Source organism: Xiphophorus hellerii, chromosome 13, assembly GCF_003331165.1.
Source record: "Xiphophorus hellerii strain 12219 chromosome 13, Xiphophorus_hellerii-4.1, whole genome shotgun sequence".
In the NCBI taxonomy this organism is placed as follows: Eukaryota; Metazoa; Chordata; class Actinopteri; order Cyprinodontiformes; family Poeciliidae; genus Xiphophorus; species Xiphophorus hellerii.
In genome coordinates this window covers 5,179,591-5,202,853 of record NC_045684.1, presented here as the reverse complement: position 1 = coordinate 5,202,853, position 23,263 = coordinate 5,179,591, and the positions used below count along the sequence as shown (strand labels likewise).

The 23,263-nt window shown below is 35.8% G+C and overlaps 1 protein-coding gene across 4 annotated transcripts in view; it reads right to left on the bottom strand.

The window, feature by feature from the left end:
- LOC116730645 (collagen alpha-1(XIV) chain-like) overlaps positions 1-23,263 on the bottom strand; it is a 148,584-nt gene that overhangs the window by 57,968 nt on the left and 67,353 nt on the right. For all 4 annotated transcript variants that reach the window (XM_032579995.1, XM_032579996.1, XM_032579998.1 and 1 more), the window contains 10 exons: positions 21,657-21,796; positions 21,379-21,505; positions 21,149-21,288; positions 17,987-18,119; positions 17,829-17,873; positions 16,912-17,057; positions 10,332-10,461; positions 5,651-5,773; positions 4,934-5,083; positions 1,712-1,828 (listed from right to left, as the gene is read on the bottom strand). In XM_032579995.1, coding sequence (XP_032435886.1) covers positions 1,712-1,828; positions 4,934-5,083; positions 5,651-5,773; positions 10,332-10,461; positions 16,912-17,057; positions 17,829-17,873; positions 17,987-18,119; positions 21,149-21,288; positions 21,379-21,505; positions 21,657-21,796 — 1,251 coding nt within the window. The remainder of the gene's footprint in view (positions 1-1,711; positions 1,829-4,933; positions 5,084-5,650; positions 5,774-10,331; positions 10,462-16,911; positions 17,058-17,828; positions 17,874-17,986; positions 18,120-21,148; positions 21,289-21,378; positions 21,506-21,656; positions 21,797-23,263) is intronic.

Sequence of the window (23,263 nt, the reverse complement as noted above, 5' to 3'; positions counted from 1 at the left end):
CATGAACACAATCAATGCAAAGTTGTTAAATGGAAACAGTTTTACTTCTTTTTCACTTTGGCACAGTTTAGGAAAATTGTAAAATGATAAAAATCCAAGGAGCAACCTATATTTTGTGCTTTTGAGAAAATTAATATATCAGATCTAAAAAAGTGAAAGAAGAATGCACTTCTTTTGTTGTAGATCCCATATCTTTATATTTTCATGCAACACAAAGGATGATGCCATGTCTATCCTTTAATTCAAAAATATCCCTCTACCCAAGAAGGGGAGCGTAGAGGGGATACAGTTCCTCCAGTGAATTATGGGTTTATCCCATGTATCCTTCCTAGTGGGATATACCCATAAAGCCACCAAAAAAAGGTGCTCAAGAGGCATTCTGATCAGGAACTCAAAGTGGAAAGTAGAAAGTGAAAATATTGACTTCTCCAGATCCCCAACAAAACAATCCAGCTGCCAGGAAACACAAAGGAAACTTAAGTATCAGACATCTATGGATCACATCAGCAAGACAGTGACAGGAGGGAGTAAATATGTAACTAATGGGAGAAAACTCAAAAGCAAAACTCTGGCATGTTTAAAGATTAGCCGACAGGCTGCCTAAATTTCTCCTTCATTATATTATAAAAACACAAAACAGTTTCTATCTGCATAAAACACTTAATTATACAAAAAGGGACACTGCAGTAAACATTTCAAGCATTTCAAAAGTAAGTCAGAAGATCAGTTCCGACAGACACTTGCATCTGCAGGGACTCTCTAACGCAGGTTTCACTTCTTCCCAAAACACCCACATCTCACCACAGGGTGCTTCAGACAGAAGGAGTTGTTTGGTTATATTGTTTCAGGGAAACAATTTTCTCTCAATAAGAAAACTGACTCCAGGTGCTACTAAATGTTTAGAGAAAACTTCAGAACACCAATTCCATTGAATTTTTTTCTTCTTTAAAGCATACCTCCCAGAACAGACTCAACAAGGCATAATTACTGTCAATCAAGTAGCCAGAACACCTCCTCATTTAGCACCCATAATACCTCTTTGTCTTTTTTGCTCCACTTTATTCCACGCAGGAAATGTAAATGTCACCAGAGCTGTAATCCAAAAGCCCTTTTTTTTTTCGACAGAAAAGCTCAGTGTTTGATTGTACAGCTAAATCTTTACGACTGTCAGCACATCTCAAGTGGAATACAACAGAACCTCTGTGATCTTGGGCTAATTAGGAATTCAAACTCCTCCTCATGAAAGCATGCGAGTATGAATGAGCCCCTTCGCAACCAGCTCAGAAATTCGTTGTGGGAGCGCAGTATGGAATAATGAAGAGAATTACAAGTGGAAATACAGTGTAATATAGCTGAGGTAATGCGTGGCCACGTTTAGTAGTACTGCAAGAGTTCATTTAAAACCTGAAAATATTGAAATCAAGAATGATATAGTTACAAAACTTGTGTGCATGCATTTGCATACTTTATCTCTTTATCTTAACCTGGATAATTTAAAAAAAAGGAAAAAATGTAATTATTCTTCTCTATTTCTAAATTTGACATTTACATTTCTACATTTATGCAGATCCAGTGAACTCTAAATTATTATTATTGTCCTTTTGTAGACTTCGTACTTTTGCTTCCGTTTTTTTTTTTGCTTTTGTGCCACTTCTGTTTCAGAGTGGATTTTTAATCATAGCGTTAAGGGTGTAGACATAATGGTACTCACCAGTCACAGATTGAATAACCAGTCTGTAGGTACTGGCATGCCGGTGAGGCACCCACTGAGCACAAACACCAGACATCCTCACTTGATATGTGCTCAAACTGGTTACTCCAAGATACACTGTTGAAAAGGCAGAGAAATATAAATAACATTAAGACAAATATGCAGATTTCATACAGAAAACATCAAGTTTTCATTTGCTTTAGTCTTTATTCCCTCAAAGCAATTACAGTAACTGTAAGTTACAGCAGGTGTTGGTTAGTGCCTCTGACTTTGTAGCAATGTTCATATATGATTCTAAATTTTAAACAGAAGTAGATCAGAAACATAAGACTTTTTTAGACCTCTAAAAATAGTCAATGGAGTTTCATGAGCATACTTCTCTCCATGCTGCTATAACAGCGGCACATAAAGCCACACAAACTCGCATCAGAGAAACCACATGCAATCATGATTCCAGATGACAAACCTAAAGCATACGGCTGGTTAGCTTAAAAAACACCACACTGCATTTTCATGAAGCTATTTGCAGACATGTGGAGAAATGTTGCTACACTGAGTTTGCAAAAAAAAAAAAAAAAAAAGAGCAGGTTTTACATACAATCCTAAACAAACCCACACAGTCTATTTATGCAAATGGCTGGAATGGCTTTTAGATCTGACTTTAGAAAGCATCACTTGTTCTGAGAGAGACATTAAAATTCATGTTTATATAAGTTGGTGATGGCCTTGAAAATGTTGGTTTATTTTACACTGGAAAAAAAAAAGGAATATTTTTAATTAAGTATTTCATTCATGAGTTTCACCTCCTTGCATTCCTGGCTACAGCACCACAAGCCACAACCACTTAGAAGTTCCTAGGATGAGATGAGTTATGACAACACTTAAATTATTTTTGAATTGAATTGAGTTGATATTCCAGGATGTAAAAACTCTTTCAGGACCTGGGATTTTTTCTAAAAAGTTTACAATCAGACTTAGGAACAATTCCGGCTTTTTGGCAAACATTGTTTTCAGATAATTTCCAAGTCTATGAAACCAAAATATTAACAAAAACATTGAGTTGCCGGTGGGAATTTATAATAATTAAGACTATATTTTTTCTTCCTATGAGTTTAATTGTACAAAAAGTGTGTGTTCACAAATTTATTTTTCCAAATATTCTGCAGAGACATCAAAATATACAGTTAACACGTCTTTAAAAGATTCCGAAAGAAAACCCCCTACTTTTTGTCTCAAAAGCTCCGATACTTGTGATTGTGTGACATTGACGCATCAGTCCGTTCATCTCTTCAGGCTCACTGGTTTCATTAACATGCTGCTGAGCAATATCACAGACACTGTATTCCCCTTCTGGGACATCTATAGCCTAATCAGCCTTCCCTCTTTTCATATAAACCCATCTTTTTCAGTTTACTCTCCCCTGCTCTCGCCTTTGTCTTGCAAAATGTGTCCTTTATTTAACCACCGCGAGCCTGCTCATTGGTATGCAGTCAGTGAAAAATGCCACCAAGGCATGTGTGCTATATTTAAAAAGGTACATGTTTCTGCCTTTAGCTGACACTTGCCCTGCAAACAGAGTAATGAAAATGGATGATGGGGTTGGGTTTAACTGTCTGACTCAAGGACACCATGAAAAGGGCATGCTTTCTGTTAGTGGCTTTGACTTTCACAAGCTGGTGACGTCTGAGGTTCAAACAGAGCTGTACACGAACGGACCAGGCTGCTGTGAAGAGGTTAATTATAACGCAGGAGAGGAACATAAAGGCTTCAACTCAAATTATTTTAGTCGAGAGGAACTGATTAAATAATTCAGGACAGACTCTCAAAGAGTTTTGCAAAGGCTTTACATCAGCAATCATAACTTTGAGCCATCATATCTTGGCAATTTAACAACTGCTGCTGGATGTAGATGTTCAGCTGCTTTGATGATTAATTAAAGGTGATTGTTTAGATCAGCTCTACTCAGAGTCTCAACCAGATGGCCGAGCTCCTTACCTACTTTTAATCGACTGCCCAGCAATCCTGCAGCGAAAGCTCATTTCAGCCGCTTACATTCAGGATCTCAAAAATGGATATGACCCAAATTTCATGACGATTGGCTTATTAGGTTTATAGATTGTACAAAAAAGCTTCTAAAATTTATTCAATTAAAGTCACTTAAATTGATCAGAAACTGAGTTGATAGATTGACAGACATCTTGTTCAGTTGAAGTGAACAGTAAAAATATTGCAAATTAAAAGGTTTTAGTTTACCTTAATGAATAATGAAACCAGATTATTTAAGATTTTATATTTTGCATTTCTTCTTTGTTTTGTTGTTGAATTAAATTGGCAGTATTGTGTGTTTTCCAGCCACATTATGACATTTTATAGCACAATCAGGTAACTGTGTTGCCTTGAGTGGTAATAGAAATACATCAGATATGTCTTAAAAGAAATTTGACCTTGCAGTTTAACACCTTGAATTTGGGCGTCTGTATTTTAAGAAACTCTTGATCTTCTGACACTCTGCTTTTAAGAAGTCTTCTCAACATTGTTTCTCTATTAACCCTTTGACAGCCCTTTCACCAGCGTTGCACTGAGGAGTATCAAGTATAATAAGCTCAGAAGATTTACAGTTCCACCAGGTTTTTTCTAATTGCTGCTGACTTGTCTGATGGAGCTGAGTAAGGGAAGCTTTGGGGAGTGCTGCTCTGTGAGACTGCAGTTTGGAAACTTGGAAACTGCAGCTACCGAGGAGGAGCTTCGTCCCTAAAAGCAGTGCTCTGCACCCTTGGCATTTTTAAAAGCACAATGGTTAAAAGACTGTTCAAATATGCATGAAAGAATTAAAGCAACACTCCAGGTTTTTGATGAGGGAATGACATCAATTTTACAAAGTACTGTGCCTTTAAAAAATAACATTTTTTAACACTGAAGCTGTAGAGATTTTGAAATGATTTTATCGGCTCCTTAGTTTTTCATCACAAAAACCTGATACACTAACATGGGTGTGTACACTTTTGAGAGCCATTGCAATGATTTCATCAGAAGCAGTTACACAAAGGAGAATGTTTTTCAAAACTAACTCCAAACGTAATAAAAGAAATAAAGTGTACAATCACAATAAACTCTCCTGTTTATCTTGTTTAAGAACACTGTGCAAAAGGAAATTTGACAGTGAGCCAAAAACACAAGAGAGAAACTGTGAAGTTAAATCAAAGTAAAGGACGCTGAACTCACAAGTCTTGGCCTTTCCCGTTAGAGCCTCGCTGGATCCTGTGGTGTAGGACGCGATGACCTTGACACTGTACTCTGTCCCACTCAAGAGGTTGAGGATCAGCATGGTGTTCACATCCTCTCCAACAAAAGTCTCTAATGCCTGTCCAGGGGCTGCAATGGGCCAGAGTAGATTAAATGGGAAGTCAGGAAGCAACAAATGGCCAGTTAGATGAAAGGGCTGGAAGGAGCACGTTTTTGCATTTCTTCTAAAAATATTTGGCTTCGCATGGAGTTTCTAGACTAAAGGAGAATGTGTAAAACTCATTCTGTATTCTACATGTACTTCTTCATTTGAAAACCGAAACGAGTCTCTAATGATCTGGCCTCATCTTGCACTTGATAGTGTCTAATGTAGCCTTAAGGCATTAGCTGCAGGGGAAGATGCTTGAGGTCAGTAGCGTAATGCTCCAGAAATCTGCTTAGCTCACTCATTTCTCCCTTCACATTCGATGAAGAAAACCCAGCACTAAAGAATGCTGATGACAGAGAAAGTTCTGAGTTTCAACTATCAAGTCTTAATGACTTTGAGCACCGAAAGTTCACAAATCCCCATTCTAACAGCTAAATTTAGGTTAATAAAAAAATGAATTCTCTTTGAATTAAAGTGAGGATTTCCAAGAAGCACAATTTGAAGGTAAATTGTTAAAGGTTTAGTTTTTGTTTATGTGCATAAATTACCAGAAAGAGGCTGGTAGACAACTCTGTAGCCCATAGTGGGCGAAGGAGGAACGTCCCAGCTGACCCTGAAGCGGCTGTACCATTCTTCTGACACACGCAGGTTCCTAGGAGCTGAAAGAGGAACTGAGAAAAAAAAAATGCAATTTTTATATATTTATTTTTACCAAAATCTTAAAAGCAATGATTTACATTGCTCTTTGCAAAAAAAATAATTAAGAAAAGAAGGAATGTTGTTTAAAATAGAGAGAAAAATTCAGACAAAGCAAGTCATTTTACAAATCCATTTACACAAATGTTGGTTTTTTTTTTATTGTGTACAAAGTTTAAAAAAAAAGAGAGAAAAGAATAGGAAGAAACTGAAGCAAAGCCTGCAAATAATCAAGCACAATAAAATAGAAGCTAAATAAAGCTTAGTGCTATTTTCAGACATAGTACAAAGAAAAATATCTTCCTAGCGCACATCTTCTCATGCTTTTATAATTTAATATGTCAAAAATAAATTAAAACCAGCAGTTATATGAATGGAAACTGGAGAGTGGACTGTGTATAGAGCTCAAAGTAGAATGTTATTATTACTATTTTTAAAATAAATTAATTCCTTTCTTGGGCTAGTGTGTAGGGAATTTGTGCATTGATATTCATTCATAACCTCAGCTCATTTTGAAGAAGATCCCCTCGGTTATCATAAAATATGGATCCCCATGGATTGAAATCCCGGAGTGAATCCTCCAGCTGCTCAGTTTCACATTGATACAGCTGAAAACCTCCAAACACCCTGACCATGTTCCATCACAAACGGAAATCTCTGAATTGCACCAGCTCTTCTGCCTCATCTTTCCTCCTCACCCTCTGCTGTTGTTCGGCATTAAAAATCCAATCATACCTTTCTGCACCGAACAACCCCAATGGGTTCTGCTGCGAACTGATGTGTTTAAATCCTCATGTTATAACCTGCTCCTCTGTCTGTTATATTTCCTCCGCTGCCCTTCCTGGACCTGAGGAGATTCCCATCATTCTCTGCTCTGTACCATCCCTCCCACGATGTGCTCACTGATAATGAGAAACTGGAGGTTTAATGAAACTCTCTCGATACAGAAGGTTTTCTTGTGATTTAGCAACCATTATAAAGAGGTTTGGGTGATAATTCAGCATTTAGACTCATCTCTGGCTAAGATGCAATTGTGCATGGGTCAGTTGTTTTACTGTACGTGAGCTGACAATAAGTCAATACATCAATACATAGTTCTGAGCTTGTGCTACAAAATAAAGCTTGTTTCATAAATGGTTATGGCTTTGTAGCTTTAATTTATCTGAACCCATGTGATTTAAATTTTTTAAGATTAAGATTTTTTAAACTTAAGTAGAGACATGAATATATATATATATATATATATATATATATATATATATATATATATATATGGAATCAATTGATTCCAATTGATGGAATCAATTGATTCCACCTAGAATGTTAAATCTTTTTAATGTGAAAGGATTTTTTTACATAGTAAACCTGCCACTTTAATAAGGACATGCAGACATTTATTTGTGTATGTTAAGGTGACATTTCCTCCAACTGGTAAATGTTTCTCTTTAACAAGGGAAAACTGCTGGCATAGTTTTAGCTAGTTCAAAAAGAACAGCTGTATGACTCTGCAAAGTTGGATGAGAAACATTTCTTGCAAATGTTACATGAATAGAGATAAGACCAAAACCAGTTAATAAATCCATAACTAACAGCTTACACATGTACAAGATGATGATATTTCAGAAGCACAAGTTCAAGCTGGATGTTCTCTCTTTTGTATAAAAAATAAATCCTTATTATCATATCACACTTCTTGAACACAAATGCAGCATTTACAGAATAAATTTTTCATAAAGGAAAACAGTGAAACTGCTGAGAATCTCTGACCAGTTTGCATTTTTTTTAATCACTACCGAAAACTATAGACTGCAGTGTATTCTAGTTCTTTCATCACTGGAGTACTTGTCCTAATCGCTGAATAACCTCAGAACTTCTTCAGCTATTCAACCCATTCCACAGTGGATCAAAAGCTCAGATTAGTCGGCCTCAGCTGTCATTATCTATCGTCGGTGTGGTTCTAAATACCCAATCACCCCCTCTGCATTCCCTGTCATGCCTCCCTCCGTGTCAACCCCACCCCTCGCCGGTTCAGATCCCAGATTACACCGGCTCCCCTTGTCTCATCATCTGTCTTCACTCTAAAAAAAAAAAAAAACAGAAACTAATGGACCCCCCTCTCTGCATTCTCTGCCATTTTTCCTCAGGGGATCATCTCATCCCTCACTTGCTAACAGGAACCATTCATCATCACCAAGTGTCGGAGACCCGTCATTTAAAAATCGGGAAAACGTCGTTAAGGCCTGCTAATGTGTGTAATGCGCCGCTCAGGGAGAAGCGATGGGATGGAGGGGAAAGACAAATGACCGGAATTTGGAGTTACTTTCTAGCTGAAAGTCAAGTGTTTGCTCTGTGATGCACATGCTGACAGCCAAATCATTAGCTCCCACTTGAGTATTTAAAGCAGAAAGTCGCATTTAAAAAAGATAAATAAAGATCTTGCATTTTGGTCTTCAGCTCCACAGGAAAAATAGTTAATGTAGAAATTTTAGCCACAGAAACTGGCTGCTACCTTTCTGTAGTCACTTGAAATTGTTTCGGGAGTAATGAGCTGATAAGACTTTAACAGTTTGACAAAATTTGAAATGTTCTCCCATTGTTCTTACTTTTAAGTGACAGTTTTTAAATTAACTGTGGTACTAAAGGGTTTCTCCATGCATTCAGGCTTCACGACAGAAATAATTAAGTTTAATTAGATTTTAAGAAAAATTCTCTGTCTAGCAAAAACAACTGCTTACTCGTTTCTGCTAATATGTTACTTACATATAGACTAAAACTAAGTCCAAGTGACAACTCTGAGGTGAAAATTCATCTCAAATTATTAAGAATTTAGTTTTCTATTTAAGTGTCTAGCACAGATACTCAAATTCAAAAAGTGGGCTACAGCAACCATTTTCCGTTTTTTCAGTTAATGTGATTAGCTTCTTAGTCAAGCTTCTGCTAATATGCCCCCAATACATCACTGCTCTCATCATATGAACTATGTGTAAAATGTGGACACATTCCAAAAAGGCAGAAGGTTTACAAGATTAGTAAATATTAAACATTTAGTTCAATAAATGCGTAGGAAATAATGAACTAAAGCATGTTAAAACACCACAGTTTACTGAACTTGGCTATGGTTGAGTCAGATTTCTAAAGCACTGCAGGGAGGGATTACTAAAAGCCATTGCAAGAGGCTGCGGTTTCAGCCAGATGCAGTTAGTTAAGGTTATATTAATATGGGGGCATTATATAACAACCTTATTCCTGGCAGAGTCCCTGTATATGTGAATGTGTTAGTAACTTCTGGAAGATAACAGCAGATGCAGAATATCAGTTTGTAAGGTACTTATTTGCATGTGATAAGCTTTTTTTAAGCAACTGGCTTGTGGTTAATCTAGTTCTCATTTATTTTCTCTGTTTGAATAGTCACACACCGCTGAACATGTCCCTCCAAAGCCCGGATATGTCTGAACATGAGGACTGCTTAAACTGTCTGCTGACGCATCTTCAATCAGACAAAGCTTAACTTTTGACATCAGCAGGTGTTAAACATGCACCCAAAGTGAAACCAGATCAGGCCTGAGCAGTGAAATATTTTGATTCTCTATCAGCAAATGAAGAATAAACATTAATGTGAACGAGGAATCTAAATTTCAAGGCACGTTTGGTCATTTCACTTTATCAAATAAAACCCCAAAGACAAAAAAAAATCCTTGACCACATTTTTAACCTGAATAAGAAAATGGCCCTTCAGAAGCTCATTTTTACAAAAATAACTATTTTTACCATTTTGTCTACAGCTCAACATTTTTTTTTACTATATTGTTTTATGTTAGCAACATTATGCACATTAAAGGTGCTATCATGCATCTCAAATGATTCTGAGTTTTGCTCACTTACTTTTATATAGATTATAGTTAAGATTCAGAGATCCCCATTCACATATTAAAACATAGTTAAACATACAGTATTGTGCATGTAAAAAGCAATAGCACAACAATAAATCAGAATTTAATAGCTTTAAAAACAAACAAACAAAAAAACTTCTATTTGGATCTAATGTTCTTCTGCCTGAATGCAGCATTGGACAAAATTCAAATTAAACTTACTGAAATCTTTCTTTTGGTTTGACCAAATATTCTGATGTTTAAATAAATCAGAGTTAGGCTATTTTAGTTACTGAAATCCTTCTTAGGTATTTATTCTTCATTTCCGTTTATATTTCTATGAACTATGTTATGCCTTTTAGTCTCTAAAAGCTCCACTGCCTTCACCATTTTTCTCGGTCTGCAGCTCTAAAGGGAGTATACTTCTGTCTTTAACAGGTTTTTCACAGGAATCAAGTTCAGACCATGACTGCTACAGAGTGGTCAGGCTGACCCAGAACAAAACTGCTCGATTGTTCAAGGGTGTAAACCTGAAATAAAGTGCATGTGAGGAAGACAGGTATAATTATCAGTGTGGTTGTATTGTTCCCGCAAAAACAAAACACAGGATTGATTTTCATCAATGTACAGATTAAAATATAGCAATTTATAACTTGAGACTTACGTGTCCGACCCATTTGTGAGGATACCGGGCCATCTCCCTCATTGTAAACAGGAACCACGGTGACTTTGTACTCTGTGTCTGAAAGGAGAGGCTGCAGAACCAGGCTGGTTTGACCTGAGGGCACCGTCCTCTGAAAGCAGAGGAGAAAAAAATAGATATTAAAATCAAACTAAAGCTGCAAACATGATTGGTAAAATATCCAGATACTGTCTGATCTTTTGTTACAAATTTAAAAAGATGTAATCATGTAATTTTTTTTCACACATGCTCAAAAATCGAGGAAATGATTGCTTTGTAAATCTTCATGTTCAACTAAAAATGTTGTGTTTTAATAGGTTACAGAAATACTCTAGAAAGAACAAAAAGGTAAATAAGTCTAAGAAATCCTGACAACCAACTGCAAAAAAAAAAAAAATCAATCTTAACCCAAGGTTAGCTTGTGAGAGTTGCTACTGTACGCTTTTAGATTTTGGAGGTTGCAGAAGTTAATTGTGTCTAGGTTTGTTCTCATGAGTGAAGCTGACCTTTTCTTAAAGCAGATCTACAAATGACTTATTCATCCTGGTGAAACTTTTTCCTTGTGCTGCAGATGAGGTAATCTGCCTCTTAATCAAATAGGCATGTTTTATTTATGCTTCTCTTTCCTTCTTTTTCATTCACTCTATCAACTTCTGTTCATGGGTCCCTGGTTTCTTATTACATCTTTTGGTCTTCAATTAAACTTTTCCAGCGGTACTTATTACTGCATTTTACTGTCCATCTTTGAATCAGCAACTCAAGATGTAACATCAAATTCATTTTCCATTTGAAATGTATTTCTCAATTGGAAAAACCAAATTGAGAAACGTCCTGTTTTCATCTAACAAATAATTCGTAAAACTGGACAACAACGTCAGCCTTTTGCTGAGTGATGTAAAAACCAAAAGCTTCTATGTATATTAGGTGGATTTTTTGTGATAGAGTAACACATGGAGTAGTTATGTGCAATTGTGAATCAGGAGCAATGTGTGTATTTGTAATAAGCCTCAAAGAGTCAATACTTGGTAGAACTAACTTTCTCAGCAATTACTGCATTTGTTGTTTTGCAAAAGCAAAAACCAAGGAGAAATCAATCTCTACACACAAAAAAAGATACCTGTATGTAGCTGTGACTCACTTTTAGATTCCTCTGTCTGCTCTGCCCATTAGAAGTCTTTGTCTCACCCTACCTGAGTCTGACAGTTTGCATTCAGGGCATGCACAGTCTGGCCTTACTCCATCTGCAAACTTTTTTTCTCCATCTCTAAAGAAAAGTCTTTTTCAGACGTGTCATTCAGACAAACACTGAGAGCCTTGAGGATTCAATTTCGGCTTGGTCTGATGAAAAAGGTAGCAAGTCTCCAAACTGTCAAGGAGCTACACTACCAGAAATAAATCAACTCTATATACAAACCTCATTTTGGCGACACAAAATTATAAATAAATAAAAATATAATTATTCAAATAAGTGTAAAAATCTCAAATAAACCCAATGTTGTGTGGAATTTAATTTAAAGTATAATGTACCTGCAGTGTTTTCATGCCAGATTAAAAAAATAGAGGAAGACCTTGTAGAGTATAAAGAGTAAAATTTGTAATTAAAATGAACACATAAGTGAAATTGTAAACATGTGAAGGGGATTCAAAAATGACTAAAAAAATTCAAACCCTGAGAGGAAAAGCACTTTCTAATTCATAAAGTTTCAAGTTACCAGCTACAACTTTCAACAACACTGTGACTTAGTTCATGTTAGGTGGTAGAATATGTTTGGCAAATGAAAACCCAGACTTTTAGGCATACTGCTTGAAAAATCAATCAAATTCTTGCCAAACTGTACAAGGATCACAGAATACCAATCCTTCTGAGAGATCTCTATTTATGAAAAATGACTACATGGAAATTGAGACAGATTAGCTCAGTTTCGTCTATAAAGAAAATAGAAGAATAACAAGTTCAAGGAGGTGAAGATCTTAAAGAATTCCTTCAGGGAACAAAATAAAATAAATAAATGTAAAAATGACCAAAAGGGATTTTAATGTGTTCAGTATGAAGCTAAGCATTTCCAAAAATCTGCTAAATCTGCCCACACCGTTTCATTCAATCAATGTTTGACTAAATAACCAGTATACCTTCAGTTTTTCCATTCGTCCTTGCCAAAGTTTTTAGCACCTCAAACAACATTTACTTGCAAAGTGAAAATAGCCAGAACTCTGTTTACACATACAGAAGTGCATTTGATGCCCGAAAGCCTTTGTTTATTGAACACTGAATTCAGCGGCAGAGCGACTTTGGTGACTTAAGCATCACAGCTGCCTGCGAACAGATGGCTGCAAAGTTTAGTTACCCCACAGTTAACCGCCACACACTGACATCTGGTTAAACAGTGGCAGAGACAAAACCAGGATTTAAATTTGGATTTGTTGAGGATGTGAGGTTTGTGGTTTCGGGGTGGCAGTGGATGTTCCACATTCCCTCATAGTCAACAAAATACAACTAGCTTCATTTGGCATGTTGATGCCTGAATACGTCTATGCTGCTTTTGCAAAGCTGTTACATGCAAAAATGTTTTCTTTAAAATGAAAAAAATGCATCTTTTATGTATTTTATAAACTTAATAAATTGAAGAATTCGCCAGTATAAAAAAAAAAAAACTGAAGGAATGTTGACATTTAGTTTTTGTAAGGTAAATTTACACCGACTACCATGATCTTGAGACGTTTTCTTTATGACTGTACAACCCAGACAAACAGACTGAAGCGTAGCACCATGTATACTATTTTAATGTAATCTGAACTACAGTTGTTTGGCAAGAAAATACATTTGTTTTGAAGGTTGTTTGAGTTGTTTAGGCAATTGCTATTTGCAAGGTGTGGAAGTGGTAGTCTGCACAGATCATAAAAATTCAAGGGTAATATGGGTGCAGAGAAAAGGCAGCAAAACAAACTAATGCAATGATGTTGCCAGCAACAATCGTCACTCCAAGGACCCCATGATTTCTAGAAACAAAAGTGGTTGGCAAAAGGTAAAAGACAACTGCAGCCAAGCTGACTTCATATTTTAATGAACTAAAAACTTGTAATTATTATATTTTGGGGGAATTTCATATGTTGAGTCAAAACTTTTTGAGGGTCTTAGAGGGGGAAGTTTCAGAAAAAACAAGCAATTAAAGTTAACATGTTCTTTTGATAGGTATCTGCACTTAATACATAATTTTTTCATAATTTGAACATTTAGAAAAGCATTTCATAAAGTATTGCATCATTGTTCAGTTTTCCATGGTTTTGTTCAGTGGCTTGTGGCTCCCTCAAAGAGAACACTTGTAGGAAGCTGTGCAGTTGTTTTCCCAAGCTCTTTAGACAGTGTGTGTTGAGTGCAGCACTTGGCGATTCATAACCTGACCGGACTGCCAAACGAAGCTCCCAGCTGCTCGCACTTTGATAAGAGATCTCATTTACCAAGCTGCTGGTGTGAACAGCTGGCAGCTCTTTATTGTCAGGATGAAAAGCCGCTGTGGGACCTGCGTCCAGAGCGGACCACCATGGTGCGGCATCCTCTGCTGGGGCGATGCCACAAATCAACACTAACAAACACTCAACTGCCAGTTCAGACTCATTAAAATATGATAGGTTGTCCAGATACTGGACAACAGTTACCATGACATGAAGTGCACACTTCGATATAAAGCTAGGACAAAATACATGGTAGGGCACTTAGGTATTAAGGCTATAGCATAAGAGGAACGATTCTCTATTTGTCAGCCACACTGGCTTTCAGCGTTTTTGTGTTTTTCTCCTAGATTCATGCTTGTTTTGCTGTTTGTGTTTGGCTTGCTTCCACTTATTCTTTCTGTCTTACCACCATTTGGATTTACTCATTTAGGGTCATTTAGTGCTTAACTCTGCTTTTTATTCTTAAGTTGTTATTGAAACCATTTTATTTTGCATCTATGAATCTAGATACCTTCCCTTTGGCCCTTCACAAATCATACATCATGTTGCTTTAGTTATTAAAGTAGGATATGATTTTAATTTTTAAATTTTTTTATATATATTGCAATTTGTGATGAGATTAGTATTTTTGTCGAGGAAAAAAACTGTGGTTAAAACGCTCCCTATTTACTTGCAAAAAAAGAGTAGAATATCTTAGATTAGTTAATTTATTCAGTGTGGACAAAGTATTCCCACTTTAATTATATTTTTGTTTAAATCACAGGCACTCTTAGCAATACCTTTAAAAAAACAAGCTATTTTAATTCAGTTGTATGATCAGTGTGTCTACGACCTTTTAACTATTAACTCATGACTTCATGCTTTGTTATACAGAAACAGAGGTGGCTTCTTAACCACTCTTAAAGAGGCAGAACAAATGAACGCAACATTCAAACCAGATGTGCATTTATGTCAGGAAGTGGCAACAAAAAATTACCAACTTGCCTAAACTGCTCATATCTACAACCTACTGTGAAATAACTTTAGTCGTGACAAACAATGGCAATCTGTAAAGTGTGTTCTGTGTACGTAGAGAAGTGTGAGAGGGGCATCAAAGTCAATTGAAAAATGGTTTCAATAATCACAAATAAATGGTTTACAGACGGTAGCTTCTAAATTAATATCAGAAGAAAAATGTAAATAAGTTACAAAAGAAATTAGATTCATTTTCAAAAACTGTTGTAAACTAAACACTAAATTCCCTGAAGAGTTTGCTTAAGCAGGATTATGATATGGGGATTTATCACTTTCATTACTGAATTTTGAACATATTCCTAAGAAATTTGGTAAGCAAAACATTGGCCACAGTTTTCTTATCACTCTTTGTTATGAATCCTATGACTAATATGACTCTGGAGACCCTCTTCTGACATTACTGAAGTATTTCCTTATTTGAGGTCACAACTTTCTGAAATGAACATCCAATGACAATGCTCAAAACCTGACATCATTTTCTTTTGTCCTTAATTATTTTTTCCAACTTCTGCTGAGTTACAAAGTCAAAAAGATTGCTGACATCATAAGTTTATATTGGTATCCGTTTTCTGTTTCATTACATACCTGTCAAAACTGCTGACATGAAAAAATCTAAATAGAGTAAACATCCACATGGCAGAACTGTGTTTCTGCATCAGAGTTTTTTTTCTCCAAGTCTTCCTGCTACACTTTGTCTCTTGTGGCTCATTAGAGTGAATCCAGTCACTCTCTCCATTTTTCTCAACATCTAATCAAACAGAGTCTTTGATGATCTGACAATGTTTTCATCATTATCTTCTTCTCTATCACAAAACTCTGTGTGAAGAACTGCCATGAACTACAGCAACATTTCATCTCCCCTTCCACTTTTGTTCCCAAAAGAAGTCTGTTAAATTGAAGGCCTGCCATGCATTGGGGACTGACTTTTCATCAACCCCTCTACAGCTTTTAGTGCTTTATGTACAGTAACAACAAATGACAAGCATTTTACATTTGTCCTTTACTTCAAAAATTTCATCTTTAGTTAGTCCCACAGCAGCCAGTTATTGCCATGCTAAGCTCTTCATTTATTGGCAATTCTAGACAAAAATAGAAAAAGACCCCAAAATAATTACAGTACATCTTTTATTGTAGATTCATATTTTGTCTAATATTCACAAACTAAAATTTTATAATAACCCCAGACTTACTTTGAGTACAGCTGACCTCCAGTATTAGTAGTTGTGGGGGTAAGAACCACAGTCACCCAGGAATAGATAACACTTAAAAGTTTATCTAAGAATGTTTATTGCTGCCTATTTTAATAGCTCAAACACCAAATATACCATAATGTGCATTAATACGTATAGTAGAAACCGTATCGGTAAAACCACATAAGCTAACAGCTACAGTCTCCCTTTGAGGGCATCTAAGAAAATGAATGTCGACCCTCGATTGTTTTGCAAGTGCCACCAAATAGTGTGTCAAGTGGCATTGAATCTAAGTATTTTATCTTCCTGAGCTTTCAAATATTTTAGATATTATGCTCTACTGCTCGTTCACTCTTCAGTGTAATTCATTTAAAAGTTTCCGGATTCATACTTTACTTATGCTTATCCGAAAGTGTTGCCATTTTGTGTTGTCATGGAATTAGCAATCCATGACGTGACACACAGATTGCTTTTCTCTTAGTGTTCATAAGGACCCCGAGGCACTGACAATATGGGACACAACCTAATTAAATTCACATACCATGGCAAAGCAATACATTTAAAATCCAACTGAACATAACAACGTCATATTTATGAAGCAACCCGATCAGGGTAAATATTCACAAAGAATTTGAGGTAAAAAAAAATCCACCTTAAATTTATTTGAACACATAAATATTTTACCTTTGGTGACAGCATGTTTATTTTGTTCTGTCAAATATTCTACGTCTGCCTAGACACATTCATACTTCCTGATAACTCAGTGCTAACCCCATTTGGAGCCACCCAATGAAAATAAAACTGGTATCTTCTGTTTTCAATATACTTAGCAGATTATATCTTTAATAAAAGTCCAAAAAAACAACCAAACAACGGAATTAAAACTAAATAAGAGCTGTCTTCCTTACCATCTCCTGTGCTCTGTCTCCCCTGGCACTGATGTAGGTCAGTTGATAATGACGGACATTTCTGGAGTCCACAGCCTGCCACGACACCCGCATGCTAAATGTGGTTTCTTCATCGATCTTCAGGTTCTTCACAGCATAACGAGGTGCTGGACGATCAGGAACGGAGAAAAGAAAATATGAATAAATAAATGAAATCGCTCAGCAGATCAGAGTCAGAGAAACTCAGTGAAGCACAAAACTGTCACACTGTGAGATGGAAGAAGATGATATCAAAATCTTTTGACATTTAATTTACTTCAAATTCATATGGGTGTCTTGGTGATATCAAGACCTTTCCCTGCAGAAGGTATCACAAACTTTCATGATGGGAGATAAGCCTCACATCTAAAGATGTGGAAACAGATTTCAAATAGAGATTGAACCCAAAAAGCTTCTCACCAGATAGCTTTTGCCTGATCTTTTCAATAACCTTCATAATATATAAAGCTTCTTATCATGTTTTAAAAACTAACAGATCCCAGTGACACTGTAGAAAATGTGCATAATTAAGAAAAGGATACATGGTCAACAAAATTGAATGTGTGCATTTAACTTTGATCATCTACCCTATCCCTATTGTTTTATCCTTTACTTCCTCCACACTATTAAGCAGTTTTTTATTGGTCTTCCACACAAAAGCCTAATAAAATACAATAATATTTATGATTATAAACAAGATAGAACTTTAAAAAGATCAAGGGGTATGCATAAATTTGTAAGACACTCTATGGCAGATGTACATGAAGAGATTTTAAAAAGTCTATGCTCCAAGAGGAAGTATAAAGTTAACAATCAACAAAAAATGGAAAAAGGAAGATCTGCAAAGTAAATTAGTGTGAAAGGAAATTAAAACAGCACATAGTGGCTGAAAAACTTACTTAATGTCGTTGTGGTTGTTGTAGCAACTGTAGTTGTCCTCTTAGCTGAAAATGATGAATACTGAATTTATTTGATTGAAATCAAGTTAATCTCACAGAAATTGAAATTTGAAAGTGTAACATTTTTTGAATATTTCATGAGAAGTTTTTAAATTTACCAGTGGTTTCTATTAGCACCACCTCATCACTCTCCTCCTGGTTTGCGTAGATAGCAGCCAGGAGGACTTCATATTCGGAGGCGGGTTCTAGTCCTTTAGTCACATAGGTGTTAATGTTTCCATTCACCAGAACCTGAAACAAAAACATGAGAAACTATGATTTAGATGCTCTTAAGCACAGCTAAAAAGCCAAAGAAGATCAAAAATAAAACTTTAGTATTATTCAGGTACACTGAATAGCAATTTAGAAAAAGACACTCCTCTTTGAAATAGCAAGAACATTCAGATTTTGGTTTTATTAGAATCTAGCAGTAAAATCAACCATAAAAGTAGTTTTAAAGTATGGAAAAACATTGGGAAAAGGAAATTATGCCATTATTTTCCAGTATTGTGGTGATATTGTTGCTACAATTAAGTGACTACTAACCTGAGTCAATAATATTTATAATAGATGAGGCCAACTATAATATTAGCCTCCAGGGTTTTCATGAATCATACTTAAAATGTCCTTTAGTCAAGGAAATATTGTATGCAAGCAGTCTCTTGTGATTTAGCACACATTGATTTTGCAGTGAGGTCTGTGATTTGATTTATTGTGCAGCAATTTTTTAGCGAGGTAAAAAAAAAAAAAGCAGCAGCAGAGAAAAAGTGAAGGGCATTAAAAATAGTTACTTCCATAACTTCAAAGCTTAAAGTACTAAAGAGAATAATAATATCTGCCTTCAACTTGGTCTATCCATCACAAACCAACCCTTTGCATAATCATCATCATCATCAAAAGATCTCTCACTGGTTGCTTCAACGTCCTTAGTTCAACTTATATCAGCTATTAGATGAAATCATCAGAAAGGTCGGCTCGATCCAGTGGAGGTGACAGAAAAACAAAAATAACATCACTGCTGGACAATGTCTTTCAGTCCATGCTTGAACCTGTTGCTGAACTGGAGAGTTTCTTTAATCACAGACTGCTGCATCCTTAGCGTCATAAGTGTTAAAGCAGATCCTTCCTACCAGCAGCTGTAAGACTTTAGAACCATCATTATTCCCCACAAACAGAGATTTGTTGAATTTAATCCTAGACTGAATGACTAAATTAGACTTTTCTCATTTACTCATTGAGAGAAATCTCAATGAGTAAATTGAGTCACTGAGACTTAATTTAGTCTCAATGACTCAAGTCAATGACTACGTCTTTACATCATTTAAAGACGGATGTAAAAACTCTGTCTTTCCGTCCCTGATGTTGTTTGTACAGTCTTTCCAATTTCACATTCTTTCCGTTATTTGAACAATTTTTACACTTCTTGTAGTCATTTGTTTTTCATGCACAAATAAACAGATATATTAATTTGCTTTTCTTATTTTTCTGCTCAGTTACAAATTTCTTCAAATTGGAAAATGCTATTTATAGCAACAGTATTTTATTATGCTTTAATTTGCTCTTACTGTACAGCATTTTATTCTTATTTCTGATTTAGTATTATCATTTCCACTTGCCTTTCATTTTGCTGCTGGTTCATCTGAGTTTCTCACTGAGCGACTATCATAGTCTAACTATCCTTCCTCTGCAGGTCCTAATTATATCACTTCTGTCTCTCTAACAGCTCCCCTCACTTAACACCTCTGACTCAGCCTCCATAGATTTTGTTAATGCCTTCATCTCCAAGCCTCCTCCAGACCCCCAAACAGCTCTCACTACCATCAGGTCATTCTCCCCTTTATTGATGCCACTCTTCTCCATCCTCCATCTAAAATCTCTGATTAGTTTTCATGATGCCTTCTCATTGTTCTTAATGGTTGACCTCACATACTTAAACTCATCCACCTTCAAAATCTCTACTCTTTCTGGTTTTGCACTTTCACTTGTAGCTTCTCATTCAAAGACATGTATTTTGATTGTAAATGAAATAAATAATTAGTAATAATAAGACAATCATATTAGTGGATTCAAAATACTGGAAGTCCTTGAAAGCTGAAGGTCTTTATTTAACAAAGGGAAATGACTGAAAACATACTTAAAGGAGACTATAGAAAAACCAAAAATGAAATAATAAAATTTTCATGTGAAACTTTCTTTTGTTAGTTCTGAGCAGTTGAATCCTGTTATTTTGCTGAAGTGAAATGTAAAGCTTTTAGTGAAATAAATGGAAAGCTGCCAAATCACAAAGCTTTTCAACACTTTGATCATTTCTTTATGTTTGAACTCCATAAAAAGGTGCGCTACTGCTAGATTTCAAAAGTGTATTTTTTTCATCTAATTTCTGACAAACTTAAAAGGAGTATCATTCAGCAAATCAAAGCACATCACAAACTGAGGAACGTTTAATTGCATCTGGGCTTTCATATGGAAATATCCACTTTGGCTTTGCAAAAATCTCCAACAGATTGTTGCAAAGTGGTATCCTGACCAAAAATGTAATGCATTTTTTTTCTACTAGAAGGAATTTATGATGCAAGCATAGTGACACAGTTGAGTTGAAAAATAGGTGACCATTTTCCATTAGCAGCAAGCTTTCAGAGGTAAGCCTGCTGCACAATAAGAACCTATGTCTGACTAAATATGAGCTTGTACATCAATCTTAATTATCTGCTACATCTTGGTCTTAAATTATACATTGAGCTAAGATTAATTTCACTTATCTGACAGGATTAAAAAAAAAAAAAAGAAAAAAGCTGCAATAATTCAGGTGGAATGTTTAATCTTGGCAATAATAAGGAAGTATTTAAATTGTTCATTCCTCTTCATCAACTAGGTTGTCATTCAAATCAAAAAAAAAATTTGAATAACATTTACCCGAAAATAAACATAGCAACTAACAAGTCAGCAAAGATAAATAAAATATAGGAATAACTTTAACGTTTAACATTTTCTACTATAATTAGTTTTTTTTCACACATTTATCTATACAGGGATAAGTATTAAGTAATTAAATATTATATTATATTAATAGATATGCAAAATAAAATTGAACAAAAAATAGATCATAAAATAAAATAATAAAACAAATAAAATAATGGAAAAGTAAATTAAATGACACAGTAACCCACTATTTAATTTCCAAATTGAATAGTGGAAATAATTTAGAATAATAAAAAAAATAAGATAAAATAAACTTGCTCATTAATTACAGGTTTGATTAACAATGAAAAAGCTCATCAAACCTCCTTGCTCTCTCCCCCATCGGTGGGTGTCAAGGTGAGTCGATACAGCACCACATCAGAGGCGGCGTGTTGCCATGACACCCTGAAACCATCTGAGGAGATATCACTGCTTTTCAGATCCATCGGGTCTGGAACCATCTCTACATAAGCAGAAGAGAAAAAACTGACTATCAGTCTCTTAACATTTCAAAGGGTTCTGTTTTGTCCACCACAAAATTGATAATCCCTACTTGTGGTGAAGCTTTCGGTCACTGCTGGAGCTTCTCCTTCTTTGTAGACAGCAAAGACCCCGACGGTGTACTCCGTCAGGGAGGTCAGGTTTTTGAGCAAATAACTCGTCACAGCACCAAGGTCCACCTGTGCAACACATTCCACGCATGTAATTTAATTTGAAAAGATCCACATAGGTCGGTTTTGTTCTTTATTTGCCTGGAGCATCAGGTTAAAAGTGAAAAACAAAAGTCTTGCTGGCCTCCTTGAGAAGTTGGGGTTAGCTGAACTAGCTCACCTCAGTAGTTTGGACTCCGCTGGTCTTGACGTACATGATACGGTAGCCTCGCACCAACCTGGAAGGGGAATCCCAAGTTATGCGAACTGAGCTGTGGTCCACATCTTGGAAACGTAGGTTACTTGCTGGGATGAGTGGTACTGAACAGAAAAAAGATCATTTGTGAATGGAAACTACTTTCTGCTTTAAAATATTACACTAGATGAGAGAACACCGAAACGTTTAAGAAAAAGCTGAAACTAAAAATAAGAAAAGACTTGCTATCAATCATCAAGCTAATTAGGAAGTCAGGAGCAAAAACATGAACACAATCATGACAACTAACACAGAATGAGCTGCTGATTTTACATTCTCTGTTTCTCTCACACTCTCATGGGGTTTATAACAAGAGTTATTGGACTCCACTATTTTAATTATAAAGTGGACTAAACCTCATTACATCACTACCACTCCCTGAGGCTTCGTTCCAACTTCATCTCCTGCTTTAATTCTTCCTCTTTCTCTTGGAAGAACTGCAAAGGTCTAAAAAAAAAAATGTCGTGTCTGTTGTGGTTTTAAATTCAGCGTGGAAAACTGATTCAGTCTGATCCGTTGGAACTTTTCTGCTTCGAATTACTGATCTGTTTTCTAAAAAAATGGAAAAAAAAGAGGAGGAGAAAAACCCTGATTGTTCTCTCCACTGCTTCACCTCAATTATACAGAGGGTCACAGCAAAGACAAACCAGTAGAGAGATAGAAGAAAAATGAGCCAAGGGAGGAGATACTGCCACTGCTTTTACTATAAGTTGTGCCTCAGTCAGCAGGATGGAAAATTAAAAAAGGTGGAAAGATAGGAAAGTTTGCAAAGTTTCATAATTCTTGCTGGTTTGCAGATGCTTCCTTAAATGCCACTGCAGCTTACTTCTTCTTTCCAGAAGGAATCATTTTTACTTTTAAAGATGGATAATTTTTCTGTATTGGGAATTTTTGTACTTTCATAAAGTACAGATAAATCCAGTGTTCCTTCTTTAATTATACACCAAATAGATCAGGAACTCAGATCGAAACCCAGACAGACCCAGAAGTAAGGCACAGAAATTAATAATAATGGGTGTGCTGTAGTGGCGCAGGGGTTAAGCACAATCCATGTATGGAGGCTTTACTCCTCCATACATGGAGTTCGATTCCCGGCCTGGCAACCTTTGCCACATGTCTTCCCCTTCTCTCATTACCTACTTTCCTGTCAATTAACTATCAAATAAAGGCCACTAGAGCCAATAAAACCTTTTTTTTTTTAAATTAATGATAATCACCTCTTTTCTTTTAACTAATTTTCTCTTCAACAAGTGGCATAAAATGTATATTTTCCATAAGAAGTCAGTCATTACTTATTCACAGCATTTGTATTGTGTGTCATCAGATTATGTGAAAATAAGTAGAACCTTGTTGATAGGTGGATAAGTGATAAAGATATTCATTTTGTGTTTACAGTTTGAATTCAGTATGAAGTACATGTCATAATGGAAACAAAACACAAAATGTTTTCCTCATACATTCACCACATCTAGCTTGAGATCTTATTTTGAAGCACTGTTCTGTTTACTCCCCATTATACTGCATTTTTATCA